General features: G+C 36.5%; 2 protein-coding genes and 2 pseudogenes across 11 annotated transcripts; 2 read left to right on the forward strand and 2 right to left on the reverse strand.

Annotated features, from left to right (window-relative positions):
* The first annotated feature begins 12 nt into the window (after positions 1–12).
* On the forward strand, positions 13–6,215 carry LOC109129614 (damage-control phosphatase At2g17340-like). Its single transcript, XM_019238073.2, has 5 exons — positions 13–342; positions 464–592; positions 693–779; positions 879–953; positions 6,013–6,215. Exons 1-5 carry the CDS (start codon positions 295–297, stop codon positions 6,091–6,093), a joined length of 420 nt encoding a protein of 139 aa, XP_019093618.1. The 5' UTR covers positions 13–294; the 3' UTR covers positions 6,094–6,215.
* On the reverse strand, positions 5,693–13,043 carry LOC104750480 (damage-control phosphatase At2g17340-like). Of its 10 annotated transcripts, none has more exons than XR_015583672.1 (6): positions 12,671–13,036; positions 12,421–12,549; positions 12,234–12,320; positions 12,096–12,181; positions 11,836–11,899; positions 5,693–6,059 (listed from the first exon to the last, which is right to left on the reverse strand). XR_015583672.1 is itself a non-coding variant. In XM_087490257.1 (5 exons), exons 1-4 carry the CDS (start codon positions 12,716–12,718, stop codon positions 11,855–11,857), a joined length of 309 nt encoding a protein of 102 aa, XP_087346383.1. In that variant the 5' UTR covers positions 12,719–13,036; the 3' UTR covers positions 5,946–6,059; positions 11,836–11,854. The 10 variants fall into 10 exon arrangements, 4 of the variants coding, with proteins under 4 accessions (XP_087346383.1, XP_087346382.1, XP_087346381.1 ...); XR_015583675.1 differs by lacking the exon at positions 5,693–6,059 and adding an exon at positions 8,899–10,803 and having other exon boundaries at positions 12,746–13,043; XR_015583671.1 differs by lacking the exon at positions 5,693–6,059 and adding an exon at positions 8,899–10,803.
* A 2,873-nt stretch (positions 13,044–15,916) lies between these two features.
* LOC147925652 (LEAF RUST 10 DISEASE-RESISTANCE LOCUS RECEPTOR-LIKE PROTEIN KINASE-like 2.7 pseudogene) lies at positions 15,917–16,534 on the reverse strand (annotated as a pseudogene).
* Positions 16,535–16,818: 284 nt separating this feature from the next.
* On the forward strand, positions 16,819–20,210 carry LOC147925653 (glycerophosphodiester phosphodiesterase GDPDL1-like; annotated as a pseudogene).

Genomic DNA, 20,210 nt, shown 5'->3' on the forward strand with positions numbered 1-20,210 from the left:
CTGTCGCGGCCTGAGTGGACATTAACATCACAAAAAGACTAACATCACAAATTTTCTTTTCATTTTCTCTCTAATCTTCAACATTCTTATTCCCCTTTTGTTTTCTCTTTGGATTTGTGTTCTTCCTTCTCTCATCAACACCAATCTTTGTTAGAACCTTAAACTCTCGCATATGTTGTCTCATGAATCTCACAGTCATGGAAAAAACCTCGCCGCCGAGAAAGGAATTCCCCAAATGCGAAACCATAATGGATCTGGAGAAAGTAGGTATGATGTATTTCATCTCAAACAGATATGTCGATCCTTGTTAGATGTTCGTCCTTAGAAGGTTACTCAAAAAGGGTAATAAATAGATCCATTATCTTGAACAACTCTGGTTTCTTCAGTTGCCTCTTTGTTGTTTGCCACATGAAGCTTGTCCTAATTACGGGTTCTTTTCTGTTTTTTTTTTTTCATCTTGAAGCTTGCTGAGGTTTTCTCAAAGGATGTCATATCTTTCTTGGCTAGCTGTCAAAAATTGGTTCCACGACCGTGGGTCATTGATGACTTGGACAACTTCCAAGCCAAATGGATCAAGAAGCCTTGGAAGAAGGTAACTCATTTGTTTCCTTCTTTATCTAATACATTGTTTAGACTTCAGAGGTCCACCACTTCACCAAAATTCATTGTTTATATTCTCGTACTCATTACAGGCAGTGATTTTTGTTGATAATTATGGTACCGACATAATTTTGGGTATTTTGTCGTTTGCAAGAGAGTTGCTCCTTCGTGGAACTCAGGTAGGTACTTTTGACAATGACCGAGTCTTTCTCCACAATCTACTGAGTGATGCAGAGTATACTCTAAGTTGTTCTTTCTCTTTTTATTTCATCTTGAAGGTGCTTCTAGCTGCTAACGAGCTGCCAGCTATCAACGATGTAACATATACAGAGCTTACTGATATCGTGTCTCAGGTGATGAATGAAGTAATTCTTGATTTTAACTAGTTTAAAAAAAAGTGAATCTGATTCATTAGACTTAATCTACCAGTTGAAGGATGAGAATGGCCAATTGTTAGGTGTTGATACTTCAAAGCTTATTAGTGAAGCGCAATCAAACGAAGTATTTAACTAATCTTGGCTTAGTTAACTTAGCAGCCGTTTTATTCAGGGTTGAGGAATCGAGACAAACCTTTATGCTCAGTTTCAAGTGTGATTCTCTCAATATTAGAATAAGATCTCACCTTATCCAAGATCTTTATTGTATAGATTGTATGCTTGAGTATATTCGGTAGTTTAGATTCTCTTGTACACACTATATATATTGACATATCAATGAGACTAACTCCTCACGGAGATTTCATAGAATCTTACATGGTATCAGAAGCAGCGACCTAAAACCCTTCATTCTTCTTTGGTTTTACGCCGCTCTGTTTCGATCCTGCTCCGCCCTTTCTCTCTTCTTCGTTTTTCTCCTTCCTCTGTTTTGCTCTCCTCTGTTTCTTTCTTCTTCTCTTGCTAACAATGGCCACCACGTCTCCTCCAAAGAACGACAAGACATTTGGCATATCCCAGTCCGTCATATTGATGGCTCCTCCTCTCCGCCGACGTCAGACAAAGCTCAATGGCAGGAACATGACGGACTGGTCAAGATGTGGATTTTCGGAACCATCTCTGAATCCATACTTGACACAGTTCTCAAAACCAAGTGTTCTGCACGAGATCTGTGGCTGGCAATCGAGAACCTCTTTCGTGACAATAAGGAGGCTCGTGCCTTGCAGCTTGACAATAAGCTGCGCAATCTCTCTGTTGGTGATCTCACCATTCACGAGTATTGCAAGAAACTAAAGTCTCTCTCGGATCTCCTTGCTAATGTGGAATCTCTGGTACATGAGAGAATTCTGGTCATGCACATGCTCAACGGACTCAATGACAAGTTTGATTCCATTATCAATGTAATCAAACACAAGAGTCCCTTTCCATCATTCTCTGTTGCTCGATCCATGTTGATCATGAAAGAAGAACGTCTCAAGAAGATGATCCGACCTGCACCCGCCAATCCTCATCACCACTCTGCTCCTGACGTGTTGTACACGTCTTCTGATCCAGCCCTGCGCTACACCAACAACAACAACAACTACAACCGTGGTGGCCGAGGACGAGGACGTGGCGGTCGCCACAACAACAACAATCTCAACCGCGGCGGACGATACAACAACAGTGGCGGTTCCAACACGTGGTCCTCACCTCCTCAGCCACAACCATCGTGGTCATATGGGGCACCGTACCCTTACCCATACGCGTATGCTCCACCACATCCCCCTCAGCCTAGCTACTATCATGGACAGTCGTACGTGCCACCACCTCTGCATCATCACCAGCACAACCCTCCATCTGGTGGTCTCCTTGGTCCCCCTCCACGACATAAGAGTGAGACTCACCTTGCGCACACGACGTCATCTACGGCTGCAGCGGAGCATATCCCAACGGCTCTCGCCAATGCATTCAACACAATGAGCCTGCAAGACCCCTATGATCCGAATTGGGTGATGGACACCGGTGCAACAAGCCACGTCACCGCTCAACAAGGTAACCATCATTCTGTTTTTAGTTCGAACTCTCTTCCTCTGATCAAGGTCGGTAATGGCTCTGTCGCACCTGTTGTTAAAGTTGGTCATGGGGGCATTCCCTCATCTTCTCGTTCCTTTCACTTAAATGACGTTCTTGTATGCCCATCTATGATTAAAAATCTTATCTCTGTTCGCCGGTTTGTAACGGATAATCAATGTTCTGTTGAGTTTGACCCTTTTGGCTTTTGTGTTAAGGATCTACCAACTCGAACTCCCCTGCTCCGGTGTAACAGTCCTGGACCTCTTTACTCGGTGTCACCGTCTGTCAACCAAACTCCGTTTATGGCTCTCGCAACCGGTGATGTTTGGCACAGGCGTCTGGAAGATCTCAGTAATCAATCTCTTCGTCGTTTAGCAGCTTCTTCTTCTTCGATTTCCAGCAATAAAGGCGTCAATAGTCCTCTGTGTCACGCCTGTCAACTAGGCAAACACACAAGACTGCCATTCTTTTCCTCTTCTACTGTTGTTTCCTCTCCTTTTGATATTATTCATTCAGATTTGTGGACCTCTCCTGTGACAAGTTCTAGTGGAATAAAATATTATTTGCTTTTTCTTGATCACTTTTCTCAATTTGTATGGGTTTATCCTCTTAAACGCAAAAGCGATGTGTTCAACCAATACTTGCACTTCGCGGGTTATGTTAAAACACAAGTCAATCGATCCATCAAAGCTCTTCAATGCGATAATGGTGGCTAGTACAACAACCATCCCATGCTGGACTTTCTTGCTGCTGAAGGAACAGCCATTCGGTTCTCTTGTCCTCACACGTCGCAGCAAAATGGCAAAGCAGAGCGGATGATCCGCACAATAAACAACATTGTCCGCACCCTGATGGTTGAAGCCTCCATGCCGCTGCACTTTTGGGTTGAAGCGCTTCACACAGCCGTGTATCTGCTGAACATTGTCCCTTCTGCGGCGATAAACAATGAGGTTCCTCTGTCTTGTCTTTTTAACATTCCCGTTTCGTACTCTCACTTGCGTATCTTTGGTTGCCTCTGTTATCCAAATCTACTTCCGGTAACACCTCACAAACTCGCACCTAGATCAACAGCATGTGTCTTTCTTGGATATCCACATGATCATCGTGGTTATCGTTGCCTCGACCTCTCCACTCGCAAAATTATTTTTTCTCGACATGTCATTTTTGATGAAACAGTGTTTCCGTTTTCCTCACCTACGCAGCCTAATGAACAGCCACAGACCGTGCCTTCTGTGCTACCATCACCAATACCTCAGATCATTCCTCTCCCACCTCCTCAGCCAAATATGCATCCTCCCGTTCCCGTCACTGCTCCTCCACCTCCTCCATCAAATACACAGCCCACTCCAACCCCATCACACCCCATGACCACTAGAAGCCGGAGTGGAATAACGAAACCGATACATCGACTTAATCTCAATGTATCGACGATATCTCCACTTCCCTTCTCTCATATTCAGGCTGCCAAAGATTCTAACTGGAACAGAGCCATGACCTCAGAGCATGGAGCTCAGATTAAAAACAGGACGTGGGACCTTGTTCCGCGGCCAGTGGCTACTAATATTATTCGATGTCTGTGGCTTTTCAGGTACAAGTACGATGCACATGGAAATCTCGCACGGTACAAAGCTCGCCTGGTCGCCAACGGTCGTTCTCAACAAATTGGCGTGGACTGTGATGAAACATTCAGCCCTGTGGTTGAACCGGCGACGATACGCGCAGTTCTTGGCATTGCATTGTCTCGTGACTGCCCTCTACATCAACTCGATGTCAAAAATGCTTTCCTTAATGGCGATCTTGACGAGACGGTCTACATGCATCAACCTCCCGGGTTTGTTGATCCTCTGAAACCCAATCACGTTTGCTTACTGCGCAAGTCATTGTACGACCTTAAACAGGCTCCGCGTGCCTGGTACAATCAGTTTGCCACATATGCTAAACGGATTGGATTCACGCAAAGCAAGTGTGATCAGTCTCCGTTTGTCTACAATCGCAACAAGGAGCTTGCGTATCTTCTGCTCTACGTTGACGATATTGTACTCACGGCGTCTTCCTCTCGCCTCCTTCAATCAATCATCTCTTCCCTCCATACCGAATTCAAAATGACGGACCTTGGCAAACTACACTACTTCCTTGGCATTGCGGTCTCACGAGATGACTCGGGACTGTTTCTGCAGCAACGACAGTACGCCACTGAAATTCTTGCTAGAGCATCCATGTCTAACTGTAGTCCTTGTCTTACTCCGGTGGACTCTAAGCTGAAGTTACCGGCTGATGCTGGACCACCGGTTGCTGATGCGACATTGTACCGCAGTCTCGCGGCCGCTCTCCGACCGGATATTGCATATGCCGTTCAACAAATTTGTCTCTACATGCACGATCCTCGCGAGCACCATTTCACCGCGTTAAAACGTATTCTACGTTATATCAAGGGCACCCTCACACATGGTGTACGTATGTATCTCTCTAAGGTGGACAGTCTTGTCGCTTATTCGGATGCGGATTGGGCTGGTTGCTTCGACACAAGACGCTCCACCTCAGGCTACCGTGTTTTTCTTGGTGATAATCTGATTTCCTGGTCGCCTAACCGTCAACAAACAACTTCTCGGTCTAGTGCTGAAGCAGAGTACCGCGGTGTCGCTAATGCCGTGGCAGAAACTTCATGGCTACGCAATCTATTCCTGGAGCTCCACATACTGATGTCCAAGGCCACAATCGTGTATTGTGATAATGTCAGTGCTGTTTACCTCTCCTCCAACCCGGTTCAACATCAGCGCACCAAACACATAGAGATTCACATCCACTTTGTGCGGGAACGTGTTGCTCTTGGTCAGGTTCGTGTGCTTCATGTTCCGTCTGCCTACCAGTATGCTGACATCTTCACCAAAGGATTGCCGTCTCCCTTGTTTCTCGACTTTCGTTCCAGCCTGAGCGTTTGTCAACCTCCCGCTCTGACTGCGGGGGCGTGTTAGAATAAGATCTCACCTTATCCAAGATCTTTATTGTATAGATTGTATGCTTGAGTATATTCGGTAGTTTAGACTCTCTTGTACACACTATATATATTGATATATCAATGAGACTAACTCCTCACGGAGATTTCATAGTTACATCTCTAAGTCACGTTACTCTCTTTCTTTCTTTATTGGATTAATGAAAAACATTTGTTTGTCACTGAACAAAAGAAAACAATTTTAATGGATACCCATTTAGCTTATATAAAAATCAATTTACTAAGTGGGTTTAGTTGGATAAATCCATTTTATTCCATTAAACTATTTTTGATATATGGGTTTATATGGGTAAAAAATTTTACACTTACCCATATATTAAATGGGGGTTTAATACCCAAATTAACATCCCTAGTTCTGTGTTTAATGCTTCTTTCTTCTGACTTCTCATGAACATCCTTTTTGTTATGCAGGTGAAGTATGTTGAAGTAGCACAGTTTCTCCGAGGACGACTTTACGACTGTGTATTTAAATACAATGAAGTTCAGAGTTGATTATATTCCAATAAACTTCACTCTTGACTTCTCCGCAACTACGATTTTGTACTGAATCATCCATACTATATACTGTATCATCATGCTTTATAAAAAGGAGAGACTTAAACCTTCCAAATCAATATAGATTCCTGATAAATACAAAACAAGAAAACAAAACAAAAAAAATGATAGGGGAAAGCCCCCGAAGAAAAAGACTTGCAGTTCACTCAATCGAACCTCAAAATAAAGGAAGTGGGATCAAACTGGGAGTATAAACACAGTGACAACATTGACCAAGTCTAGAACCTATATGAATCTTCGTGCATCTTCCCTGGCAATATAGATGCAAGCCACTTCACTTTTATTGCCGCTATTAATATTTGAATTTTAATAACATATACAAAAACTGCTATCTAAAGTGACCGACCTATTTCCTCTTTTGTTTTCGTGTTAAACTTAAATCTCCATTTATCAGATTATCTTTTTAGCTTACTTCGCTTATACAGACTTCACACAGAAGTCCAACACGTTGACTTCCAAAATAACTCTAAGTTAATGACCTAACTGCCTAAGAAAACCAAAAACTTGATTTCTCCATATGTATAATATATAATCATGTCAAAAACATATAGAAGCAAATACATAACATATATCAAAGAATACAACAAAAAAATCTTAAAAATTATTTACCAATTTGCAATAAATTGGTTTACAAATTTTGCCGACTTCATGTTGATGTCAAACGAGTAGACATCAACTAGCCTCTATGAAGAGACTTCCCTTGAAGTCTATTTTGTGTGGTCGATTTTTGCAATTACAATTTAATAAAGCAGACACCATATGAAGTCTACTAGGATAGTTGACTTCTTTGTTGTCTTTCTTTGTTAACTTTTTGGTCAGTTTTGCAATTAAAAGGATATAACAGAGTAGACTTCTTAGAAAGTTTCAACAATATAACTTCGATTATAGTCTAATCTGGTTATTTTTGCAATTGACCAAACCATTGACTTTGTAGTACACTTCTATCAAACAAGTAGACTTCATCTATCCGTCAACTAAAAAAAGTAAACTTCGTTGTGGTTAGTTTTGTAATTGACCAAGTTTGACTTTCGCCAATTAGACTACATACGAAGTCTCCATGAATGTTGACTTCGTTTGCAGTCTGCCATGGTCATTTTTGGGGTTGACCAACATTTTAATTTTTTAACTAGTAGACTTCTTTTGTAGTCAACTAATTAATTTTATATCAATAATATTACGGTCAATGCTTTTATTTTGGTCAACCCCAAAAATAGCCACTATAGAAGTCTACTATTTTATTATCCTAAGAAGACTTCGTCCGACAGTCATAAGTACAAAGTCAAGAATTTGGTCAATTACAAAAATACACCTTAGTAGTCTGAAAACAAAATATCCGACAGAAAGATTATAATGCAGTCTGAACCATATTTTTTTTGTTTTCAAATGAAATTAAGGAGACTGAAATTTCAGTCTACAGGCTCGAAACTCAATAAATTTTTAATTGCAAAATTGACCACATAGTAGACTTTACATGATATTATGACGGTTATACTAACAAATGAAGTCTAATTTCGCATAAAATCAAAGAAAATCATGAAATCTACCGGAAAATAACCTTATCAGTGGTTGTTTCGCAATGTCAAGCACCGAGGACATCGCCTTTAGTCACCATGGAAGGAAACCCAGCACCGATTTAATCAATATCCAAGAATCATGACATATAACAAGATGAATGCAATTGCAAATTTTCTTGGATTAAAATGGAGAGGAGATGGAAGAAAATGAAGTTCTCATAGCATTGGTGTTATTTAAGCTTACAAATTCAGGTTGTTGAAGCTTTAAGAGCTTCAAATTTGGTTGTTCATGGTTGTTGGAAAATTGATGGCGGTGGCACAACCGTAAATAAAAAAAAGAAGATGAGGATATGGATGTAATAAACATTTTCGCAAGAAATTCAAATAAATCAGAAATAATGACATTTTTGTAAATGTAATGAATGGTTAAGGATTTAATAGGAGAAAGTGGCAAATGTTGGAGAGAGATAAAAAGAGGTCTAGCATTGCAATTGACTCAAGTTAGGAGTCTAATTTTGCAAGTCTCCCCATAATCTTCTAATAAGTAAAATGAACAAAAAAAATATTTAAATCCCCCATCTTTGAAAATATAAAATTAAAAAAAAAAAGATTCTTAAAAGGAAAAAGGTATATTTTGTTATAGTTTTATGAAAAAAATATACTACACATAAAATTTGGTGGTATATTTTTATTATATTATTTTGATATATTTTCTGTAATAACAAAATTATTTAACTTGGTGGTATATAATTTTCTTGTATTTTTTATCTTATAAATTTTTGTTGCTATATTTTCTTTTTGTAAAATTATAAAAATCATTTATCACTTTTATTTATTTATCAGAAATACAGAAAAACAAAAACAAATATTATTTTAGTAAAAAATTAAAAAAAAATTAAAAAAAAAATTAAAAAAAAGCCAGTCAATGCCGGTCAACATTGGTCAACGTCGGATTCTAACCAACAAAACACTGAAGTTAAATGTTTATGGTGTACACATAACCTATATTTGTTTATGCATGTCCTTATGTGATCTCAATAGTTCATGTAGTTAATAAGAAATTTATATTGTTTGCATGTGTGACCATGTGTTGGCGTATACTTCACGTAGCTTGCAATCATTTTTCTTATATTTTTCTAACAATGTTGAAATTCAAAAAGCAAACTATACAACAATTTTTTTTAATGAAATATATTTGATGCTAAAACAAAAAAATGGAAGGAATATATTTTTGTAACAATGTTGAAATTCAAAAAGCAAACTATACAACAATTTTTTTTTAACAAACTATACACTATATAAGAAAAAAATAAAATAAAGTAAAAAAAAATAGAATGTTAAATTTGAAATTAATAAGAATGGCATGTGTCACAAAAGTACAGTGTCAAATGTCACATTGTGAGACAATATTAGAAAAAACCTTCTCTTATTATATAAGATGTGTTCTTCGAATTTTAAAGCATAGAGTTTTCTTAGGGATGGCTTTGTCACAAAGCCTTTGTGTGATCTCAAATTGTTCTTTTTAATCAGCTTATGAGCATTACGAACGCTCCAGTCAACCATTTCGATGCGGGGATCAGGCCAGTCTCTTGTACCCATTCTTGGTACGTGGGAGAGAAGACTGTGGCCATCCCTATTTCAAGCTTGATTGTAGCAAAGAATTCGCAGAGCTAACCATCTCCTTAGCGACGTACAGAATCTTAGAAGCCAATTATGACTCTGGTATCATAAGACTCGCAAGATTGGATTACATAAACAATATGTGTCCCCTAGACGCAGTGAATGCAACATTCCTTGACAGTGTACTTCCATTCGCTCCTCAGATCGAGATGCTAACAATTTATTACGGCTGCTAAAAACTTTCATCTCTTGATGCTTCTTACTTAGGAGAGCTTCATTGTGGAAGTGATAAAAGAGCTTCAACAAACTACTGTGACGAGAAACGTCTCCTCTCCTTCACTATACGACAGTAACGACCTTCAATCTGACAACTTGAGGGAAAATTGCAAAAAAGGTGTCAGTATACCAGTGTATGCATCGGCCTTGAACACATCGCGTCTAGATAATCTACAGAAGACTCTTCAAAAGGGTTTCCAGGTTGAGCATAATGGAAACTGTTCAAGGTGCATTGAATCTAAGGGTGCTTGTGGATGCAATCAGACTTCAGGAAATTTGTCTGCTATTGTAAGGATGGGTCCTATGGAAGTAAATCAGCTCATATAAGCTAATTAGGTGAGAAAAGATTCACAGACAAGACATTATGTGGAGATGTACGCACTTGGCGTGCCAAAAAAATCTGTAGTTAATATTTTGTTGATCCACCTCTGTCTCCTTTAACCCCGCAGAAACCGACAGCCGGACTAGATCGGATCGCTGCCTTGTCTGACCCTGATATACACCATGTTTCTCCTGATGCTCCTGATGGAATCCTAGATTGGAAGATCCCTTAGGACCAGACGAGGATTCTCGTCCAAACTAGTATGTCCCTAGACTTGGGAGACCCTTTATGACTGCCCTTAATCGCCCCAACATTACTAGCACCCCTCCTCGTATCTCCCAAAACAGCACCCTTCTAGCTCATATGTTGACCCTTCCCCTGATCCTCCTCCGAGCAAACCAAGTTACCTCCTTAAGCAAACCCTAGAGACTGTGGGCACATCGTCTCATCATGACACAAGTTGAAACAAACTTTACAGCAACCATATAACCGCTCAAAAAAGAGCTTAACAATCGTTTCCTCACCTTTAAAAACTCAATTTGTTTCAAAACATAGAGGCCTTAGACCATCAATGGTGACCTGCACACACCCTCTATCTATATCCACATCTTAGACGGTACCCAAATAAGATCCAATATCTCTAAAAGTAGGATCTGCTAAGAACTGAATAGGAACATCAGTAACACGGATCCAAAACTCAAGAGACAACGAATAAGCTGGATCCACCACTGGTGTCCACCGAACCAAAGAAACTATCCAACAGTCGAAATATAATGGTTCTATCTTCAAAACTTCAATAATATAAGCCTCCACATCAAAATCAAATTGAAATTTTCTAGATCCCAAATCAACACCAGCAACCCTCCCCTCCACTTGCCAAATACGTGGCAACATGATCAACATAGACTTCATATCCTGCATTTGAGGATTAAAGCATCACCCAATCACTGTCTTTGAATACCCATCAATGAGAGCAGAGTTATCAAAATAATAGATTTTGATCTTCATATTAAAGTGTGCATTAAAGTTATCAAACCATTTATTTGACACAAGTGCCAAGTGAGATAATGTAAAAATATTTTATATTCTATGTGGTCTATGTGTCTTTCTGTTTAATAATAAAGTTTAAATTTATATTTAACGATGTGGATTCTAATATTAAAGATGATACCGCGATGAATCGTTTTCAATAAGTAAATTAGAATTCGGGTGTATTGATAAACCCTCTTCCCTTCTTTATTTATATTATATAAGTAATATATATATATATACATATATATATGTTGTCTATGTATTATAAAGTGGTGCTATTACGAACATTACGACCCTTCAAAGGTGATTGTATATATATGTATATATATGTGTAGTTGTTGAATCTCTATGGTAACATTTGTGTTCTCATACAGAAACACTATCAAACCAAATACACACCAGAAAAAAAAAGAGATTAGTGATCTTCATCAAAGACAGAGCCGGCCCAAGACACACTTCATCAGCTTGCGGCCGCAAATTATATAGTTTCAATTAGGTCTTCTTTCACAGAAATTTTGTTTAGCCTAGTGGTATAAGCAGTGGAAGGGAGAGTAAGATGTCACTAGTTCGACTACCAAAACTCATACTTATTTTTGTTTTCATTAATTTTTTTTAACAAGCCTAAAAATGTTTTTGGGCTTGTGGCCTCATAATTTTCTGCTAAGGCTCTGATCAAAGATCACGTGAAAGGTTAGTTTAATGGATTCATTCTCAAGTATAATCAAGCAATGAATCAAGGTTAGTTTAATGGAATAAAATGGGTTTATCCAACTAAACCCACTTAGTAAATTGATTTTTATATAAGCTAAATGGGTATCCATTAAGATTGTTTTCTTTTGTTCAGTGACAAACAAATGTTTTTCATTAATCCAATAAAGAAAGAAAGAGAGTAACGTGACTTAGAGAAAGTATTACCATTCCAATATTGAGAGAATCACACTTGAAACTGAGCATAAAGGTTTGTCTCGATTCCACAACCCTGAATAAAACGGCTGCTAAGTTAACTAAGCCAAGATTAGTTAAATACTTTGTTTGATTGCGCTTCACTAATAAGCTTTGAAGTATCAACACCTAACAATTGGCCATTCTCATCCTTCAACTGGTAGATTAAGTCTAATAAACCAGATTCACTTTTCTTTAAACTAGTTAAAATCAAGAATTACTTCATTCATCACCTGAGACACGATATCAGTAAGCTTTGTATATGTTACATCGTTGATAGCTGGCAGCTCGCTGGCAGCTCGTTAGCAGCTAGAAGCACCTTCAAGGTGAAATAAAAAGAGAAAGACTCGGTCATTGTCAAAAGTACATACCTGAGTTCCACGAAGGAGCAACTCTCTTGCAAACGACAAAATACCCAAAATTATGTCGGCACCAGAATTATCAACAAAAATCACTGCCTGTAATGAGTACGAGAATATAAACAATGAATTTTGGTGAAGTGGTGGACCTCTGAAGTCTAAACAAAGTATTAGATAAAGAAGGAAACAAATGAGTTACCTTCTTCCAAGGCTTCTTGATCCATTTGGCTTGGAAGTTGTCCAAGTCATCAATGACCCACGGTCGTGGAACCAAGTTTTGACAGCTAGCCAAGAAAGATATGACATCCTTTGAGAAAACCTCAGCAAGCTTCAAGATGAAAAAAAAAAAACAGAAAAGAACCCGTAATTAGGACAAGCTTCCTGTGGGAGACAACAAAGAGGCAACTGAAGAAACCAGAGTTGTTCAAGATAATGGATCTATTTATTACCCTTTTTGAGTATCCTTTTAAGGACGAACATCTAACAAGGATCGACATATCTGCTTGAGATGAAACACATCGTACCTGCTTTCTCCAGATCCATTATGGTTTCGAATTTGGGAAATTCATTTCTCGGCGGCGAGGTTTTTTCCCATGACTGTGAGATTCACGAGACAGCATATGCGAGAGTTTTAACAAAGATTGGTGTTGGTGAGAGAAGGGAGCTGTCAGATCCTAAGAGAAAACAAAAGGGGAATAAGAATGTTGAAGATTAGAGAGAAAATGAAAAGAAAATTAGGTCGAATCAGATCCCAGATTTTAGTCATGTTTGTGATGTTAATGTCCGCTCAGGCTGCGGCAGCTGACAGATCACATAAAAAACTAGGTTTGACTTGGAGAGAAGTATATATATGGTAATTGATACGCATTCAGTTAGGTTCAGCTATCGGTTTGGTTAAATTATCGGTGAAATTAAAATAATATAATATTAAATTATTAATGGTTGATGGCATAACAAAGTCAACCGCCAATAGTATACAGAGAAGTCTACTTAAACAAAATTAAATCAAATAATTTTAGCCTAATCAACCTTTTCTTGTTTAATTTGACTCGTTTATATCTAAATTTATTTTATTTCAATGCAAGAATTCTATATGGTTATTATTTGATTAATAGTTTTATCAAATTCATTTTTATATTTTTAAATAAAAATTTAAATTATAATTAAGGAGTAGACGTCTTTTTATGTCTTCTTGTTGACGTCAATTTGTAATCCACCTTAAAAAATATGGTGCAGACTTCCTCGGGTTATATATGTCATTTTGGCTTTTGTTTTTTGTTTGGTCGTAAGAGAGTCAACTGTAATTTCAGTACCATTAGTGGTTATGTTTCTCAAATATCGAATATAGGGTCTACTTTTGCATTCACCACCAAATAAAGGTATATGAAATGCAATTGCCCCAAAAATTATTCATTTTGTATCATTTGCTAATAAGTAATTTAAACTAGTATCATATATATTTTTGATGCTATTTAATTGGTGTAAAACAATTTTAAACAATTTTTTTTTTATCATAATATGATTCACCCTCCTAACCGTACAATATCAATCTAATGTCCTTTTGATTCACATAATATCTATCTCATACCGAAAATTCTACCTTTGACAACGATCTGAGGCCTGAAACGACTGCATCTTCTGCTCTTTCGGACTTTGATAACTTCGTGCTTATTTCCTTTAATTCTAGTTTTTAGATATTCTTAGAGAACTATGTTAACCTTTTTTTAATCAAGTATAGAATGTGTAAAATTTGGTTATGAATTGTGATCTTGTTGTTGATCGATTCTCTAATCTTTTTCTTCCCAACACAAAATTAATCATTAACAAATGAACTAGTGAAAAATTTAGGCGCACCTTGGCTTTTCCTAAAATTTACCCTAACATTTATATTGGCTCTGTTTGAAGCCTTTGTTTATTACATTGGTATTGCCCAAATTAATAGAAGGACACGGACATAAGAAAATATCAGCCTTCCTTTTGTTTATTACATCTCTGAATCTTCATAGCTCCTAAAATTTCACAGTAATTCTATATGGTTATTATTTGATTAATAGTTTTATCAAATTCATTTTTACAAAACCAACTTTTGGTTTTTAATTATCTTCTAGATATATGCCCTTTCATGTAAATAAATTGAATTTTCATTATTTTCTTTCTTTCATTTTCTTATTAAAAAAAGAAATAGTTGGCAATGTCTTGTATATATTTCAAATGACATAATCTTATAAACCTATAACAAAATATACATTTTCCTTTATTATTATTTTTTTTGTATCTTCAAATGTGGGAGTTTAAACATTTACTTATTTATAAGATTATGTCTTGGATATATATCAAATGACATAATAAGTAAAAAATTACAAAAAAGTAAAAAGAAAAAAAATATTTAAAACCCCCGCCTTTGAAAATACAAAATAAAAAATGATTTTTAAAAACAAAAGGTAGATTTTGCTATAGTTTTATGACAAAATCTACAACACATAAAATTTGGTGTGTAAGTTTATTATATTATTTTAGGTATATTATCTGTAATAACAAAATTATTTAACTAGCTATACCACAAATTTTGTTTGTTATATAATTTTTAATGTTTTGTTTGGTATAGAATTTTCTTGTATTTTTTATCTTATAACTTTTTGTTGCTATATTTTGTTTTTGTAAAATTATACAAATCATTTATCACGTTATTTTTAGGAAAAAAAAACAAAAAATATAACAGAAAACAATAATTTCATAACAAAATTACTTTATCACCCTATGATATAACAGAAAACAATAATTTCAAAATTCAATTTATTGTAATCATGCTATTTATATTCAAATGATTAGAAATACAGACAATATATAGAAAATAAAAATTATATTAAATTTCACACACATTTATTTTCATGAATTTTTATAAAAACTGGTTAAACTTATAGTATAAGATATTTGTTTTTTGATATTGTTTTAATAAATTATTTTAAAATCGACTTATCATATATAAAACTATTTTTTGTTAACTATTACTTTTAGATGATGATAAGAAAATTAATATATAGGACAACATAAAATTATTTATCAAAAGAATTAAGTAAGATCTTACACTTTTCTTTCTAGACTACTTATCAGTTTTTTATTTTCAAAAAAAAAGAAAAAAAATATAAAAAATAGAATTAATCTTAACTATTTAACAAAAATACCAAAAATAAGTTGAGTTTGCTATAAGTAATGATTTTTTATTATAGTAACATACTGTTTAAATAATTTCAACAATACATTGGAATCAAAAATATTTAGTCATATTTACTTTAACTTTCCTCTTTTTCATGAATCTTTTATGAAACACTATATAACATATATAAATTATAAATTTTAGTTGAACCGTAGTATTATGAATATTATAATTGAATAAAAAAAATTGGCAAGAAAATGTAATCATATATGTATTCATATAAAAAAAATTGGCAAGAAAATGTATTCATATATAATTGAATAAAAAAATTATTTAATATTTCAAGTTAATATTGCATACGTAAACCACACATCGCGTGTGGTATTTTCTAGTATGCATATATTGTATATTAAACAGAGTTTTTTACAAACAAAAAAAAAAAAGTAAAAAGAAAATGTAACAATCAATGCTTTACTTGGTGAAAAAAAAAAATACTTAGTGAAACTTACTTGAGGATGAACATTCTTCACACGTTATCTCATCAGTATTCACTATTCACCATCACGTCAACTCCTTCTCTTAGAACAGTTTCCAGATGAGTTAGATTCAGTTCTTTATCTTCTGGAAAATATGTCTGAGGAAAACTCAAAGTGAAACTATCTTGGCAGAATCTTTGATAAATAGGGTTTTGATACGCTGAGACAACACCTCTCCCAGGACATGTATAATTCGAAATGTAATGAAGATGAGGGTTGCAGTTATATAAAATGGTGAGGTTCTTGTAGTTTGGAAGCTCAGAGATTTCGGGAGAGAAGATCGTGGTTTTGAATGAAGCAGAGCAAAAAGAACCTAAAAAATCAGCTATGACAAGTCTAAGAGTATTATTAGATGTTTGATTTATATGGAAAACATTGTACTCATGGTTTAATATGTTTAAAGAGGTGATGTTTTTGCTGTTGCAGCGAAGCTCCAGCGACGCATGACCGCAAGGTTCAGGACGGTTCCCACCCCAGAAGGGGAAACCCGCGGTAATGTTCCCACACTGAAACTGGATAGTCTCACACCACGCAAGCCCTTCTTTTCTTGAAGCACAAGGAATATTGTAGAATAAGGAGGAGAGAAAGAAAAAGACCAAACAAGAATTGGGGACGTGGTACATGATTTTGGTTGAGATTTGAGAATTTGTGTTCAGAGGTATCAAGAAAGAGAGACCAAGAGTATAACGTCTGGTCGTGAGACAATAATGAGGCAAAACATGAAAATTTTTATCTTGATTAGAGATGAGAGGGACTAGTTGGAAAAAAATATCTATTCGTCTTCATCCTCTGAATACATCGACCACGAGAATTGTCGGAAACTTCTTTAACCTATCAATATAGGTATCGACGACCATAGAGAATTTATAAGTCAACCTGTTTTAAAGTTTACCGTGACAGGTGAACTAAAATTGATATCCCTTCTACTGTCGTATTAACCAGTTTTAGATTTTTTTTCTTTCTCGAATCTTGCTCTGAGAAGAAAGTAGCTGTGAAGTTACAAAATGAGTTCAGCCTCTCAAGGCAATAAAAAAATTATAGGGTTACAAGCTTCATGGCGTTTATGTTGTGGTATTGTTCTGATTCTGCTGTTCGCTGCTCAAATCGATGCTCAGAGATCTACAAGTCTTTGGCAAACACTCAGTGGTGAGAGCGCTCTCACTTCTTTCTCTCTTTTTATTTATTTATTTATTATTAGTATTTTTTTCTTATGCGCTTGCTTGGCTTCGAAGAAATTAGTACTCAGAATCGGTGATCTCTTTTATGATGTATGGTAACGAATGTGGGATAATCATAGATGGGAACTTCACTTTAATTTCTTCATTGAAATTTTCAGGAAAGAAATAGTAATGCAAAATTTGTATTTTTTTGGTCATTAAAGGGGCGCTTGCTATAAGTATCGATCGAAGTCCAGTTTTAACTTTTTGTCTTAAGGTAAATTATGATTACTTTTTTCTTTATTTAAACTTAGTGGTAAGAGTTGTTCTCATTTACTCTCCTTCTTTTGTGCATTGTTTTCAAGAAACTTTTGATTTAGTACTCAAGTAACTTTCTTTCTTTATCAATATATGTGTATTAGAGTTGGGATTGATTATAGATAGTTCCCAAATATTAAAAGTCAAATAATTACTTTGATTATGGGAACATAATACTGTCACACGTATTAAAAGTAACTTAGGATCACGTTTTATTTATTTATTTACCAGGTGATGCTCCACGTGTGATTGCTCGTGGTGGGTTTTCTGGATTGTTACAAGATTCGAGTCTTGATGCTTACAATCTTGCAATCCAGACAAGTGTAGCCGATGTTGTTCTATGGTGTGATGTTCAGCTACCCAAAGATGGAGTTGGGATTTGCTTCCCCGATTTAAATCTGGCCAATGCTTTAACTGTTCAATTTGATTACCCAAACGGTCAAAAATCTTACCCGGTTAATGGAGTCATTACTCAGGGTTGGTTCACCATTGATTCCACCTTGAGAGATCTCCAGAACGTAACCTGTAAGTGTTTATGACTCAGGATCACGAAAAAAAGTTTGGTATTTCTTGTAATATTTGACACGTTACTTTTCACCATAGTGATTCGAGGAATATTCACGCGATCAGAGATATTGGATGGAAATGGATATACGATTCCCACGATTCAAAATGTAGCCGAGCAGATTAAGCCACAAGGAGGTTTTTGGTTGCATGTTCAGCACGATGCATTCTACGAGCAACACAATTTAAGCATGAGCAGTTTTCTAGTATCAGTTTCAAGAACTGTTTCCATTGACTTCATCTCTTCTCCTGAAGTGAATTTCTTTAAGAAAATTACTGGCCGTTTCAAACGTAATGGGCCAAGTTTTGTGTTTCAGTTTCTTGGGAAAGAAGATTTCGAGCCGACAACAAACCGAACCTACGGTTCCATCTTGAGTAACTTAGCTTTTGTCAAGACGTTTGCTTCAAAGATTCTTATTCCTAAGTCTTTCATATTTCCACTCGATGACAAGCAGTACTTGCTTCCTCCTACATCATTAGTTCAAGATGCTCACAAAGCAGGATTAGAAGTATATGTGTCAGGTTTCGCAAATGATGTTGATCTCGCTTATAACTATAGTTACGATCCAGTGTCGGAGTATCTATATTTTGTGGACAATGGTGATTTCTCTGTGGATGGTGTGATCTCTGATTTTCCCATGACTACATCTGCATCAATTGGTAAGCAAAATCTCTTCTACAGATCATTTTGTCCTTAAAACGTTGTTGGAAATACTTAGAAGTTCAAAAAATTCCTTTTCAAATTGTCCTCAGACTGCTTCTCCCACATTGGCAAAAACGCTACAAAAGAAGGTATTGAAAGTAAGTACTTAACAAACCTTATAATTGACTTTTATCATCATCTTTTTAATGGTTCATTGGTTCATGCTGCAGTGGATTTTCTAATTATATCAAAAAATGGTGCGAGTGGGGACTATCCTGGATGTACAAACTTGGCATATGAGAAGGCAATCAAAGATGGTGCTGATGTTATTGATTGCTCGGTCCAAATGTCCAGCGACGGTACACCCTTTTGCTTAAGTTCAATAAATCTCGAGGACAGCACAATGGTCACCCTATCTCCCTTTATGAACCGTGCCACAACTATTCCTGAGTTTAGCTCAGTTTATGGAATATACACTTTTAGTCTCACATGGCCTGAGATCAAGAATTTGACTTGTAAGTTTCCCTTCTAATTTTCCAATTGCTTCAAGCCTTCAACAAATGCTAGTCTGTTACTACTAATCATGGCCGGACATCTTCTAATGTCTTTTTGCATCCCTCAGAATACAGCATACTTGAGAGTCACGCAAGGGCTCGACGTGGTTAAAGCGGTTCTCGATACACTCATAGAAGCTGGTTACAACAAGGGAACAACAACATCAAAGGTTATTATTCCGTCTACGGACAGCTCGGTTCTACTTGACTTCAAGAAGCAGAGCAAGTACAAGACTGTTTACAAAATTCAAGAAGTCATCCGTGATATAAGCTTATCGAAGAAATAAAAGAATTCGCTAATGCTGTTGTCATCTATAAAGATTCTGTCTTTCATTCCTCTGATTCGTTCCTAAATGATGGGCAAACCAATGTTGTGAGGAGACTGCAGAAATCTCAGCTCCCGGTTTATGTGGAATTGTTTCCTAATGAGTTTGTCTCTCAACCATGGGACTTCTATTCAGATGCAACTATTGAGATAAACACATACATCTCTTTAGCCGGTATCAATGGAATCATCACCGAGTTCCCTTTCACAACTGCAAGATACAAAAGTAAGTTTCCTACAATATTTGTCACCAAAATGCCTCACAAATGATTACCATTAACATCAATGTCTAAACATTTTGTTTTGTCTCTTCTGCAGGGAATCAATGTATGGGAAGAAAAGAAACGCCACCTTACATGGAACCTGTTAAACCCGGAGCCCTCTTAGCCTTTATGAGTCCTCAGTCCTTACCTCCAGCCGAAGCTCCAAACCTAATTATCACAGATGCTGATGTAATTGAGCCACCACTGCCTCCAGTTACAGAAAAAGCCCCAACCTTACTTCCAGGAGCCTCAACCTTAGCTCCAGGAGCCCCATCAACCAATGCACAAGCTCCTAGCGGACAAATCCGACTCACTACATCTCTTGTCCTCTTTGTCTTTTTCCCTTTTTCTTCTACTTATTTGATGTCATCTCCTCTCTGTTCATAATTCTTCATCCCTCGTAAATATATTCCTGTGTGACTTAGTTAAATTTTAACAGTCACAACTATAATGAGAATTCTCTATGTATTATCAA

Source organism: Camelina sativa, chromosome 16 (assembly GCF_030686135.1).
Source record: "Camelina sativa cultivar CO46 ecotype springtype chromosome 16, ASM3068613v1".
In the NCBI taxonomy this organism is placed as follows: Eukaryota; Viridiplantae; Streptophyta; class Magnoliopsida; order Brassicales; family Brassicaceae; genus Camelina; species Camelina sativa.

Excerpts from the sequence above, each read along its gene's own strand:
- LOC109129614 (XM_019238073.2), top strand. The coding sequence starts at position 295 with ATGTCGATCCTTGTTAGATGTTCGTCCTTAGAAGGTTACTCAAAAAGG. Across the intron at positions 593-692 it reads TCAAGAAGCCTTGGAAGAAG|GCAGTGATTTTTGTTGATAA; the intron begins GTAACTCATTTG and ends TACTCATTACAG. Across the intron at positions 954-6,012 it reads TTACTGATATCGTGTCTCAG|GTGAAGTATGTTGAAGTAGC; the intron begins GTGATGAATGAA and ends TTTGTTATGCAG.
- LOC104750480 (XM_087490255.1), bottom strand. The coding sequence starts at position 12,718 with ATGTCGATCCTTGTTAGATGTTCGTCCTTAAAAGGATACTCAAAAAGG. Across the intron at positions 12,550-12,670 it reads TAAAAGGATACTCAAAAAGG|CTTGCTGAGGTTTTCTCAAA; the intron begins GTAATAAATAGA and ends TTCATCTTGAAG. Across the intron at positions 12,321-12,420 it reads TCAAGAAGCCTTGGAAGAAG|GCAGTGATTTTTGTTGATAA; the intron begins GTAACTCATTTG and ends TACTCATTACAG.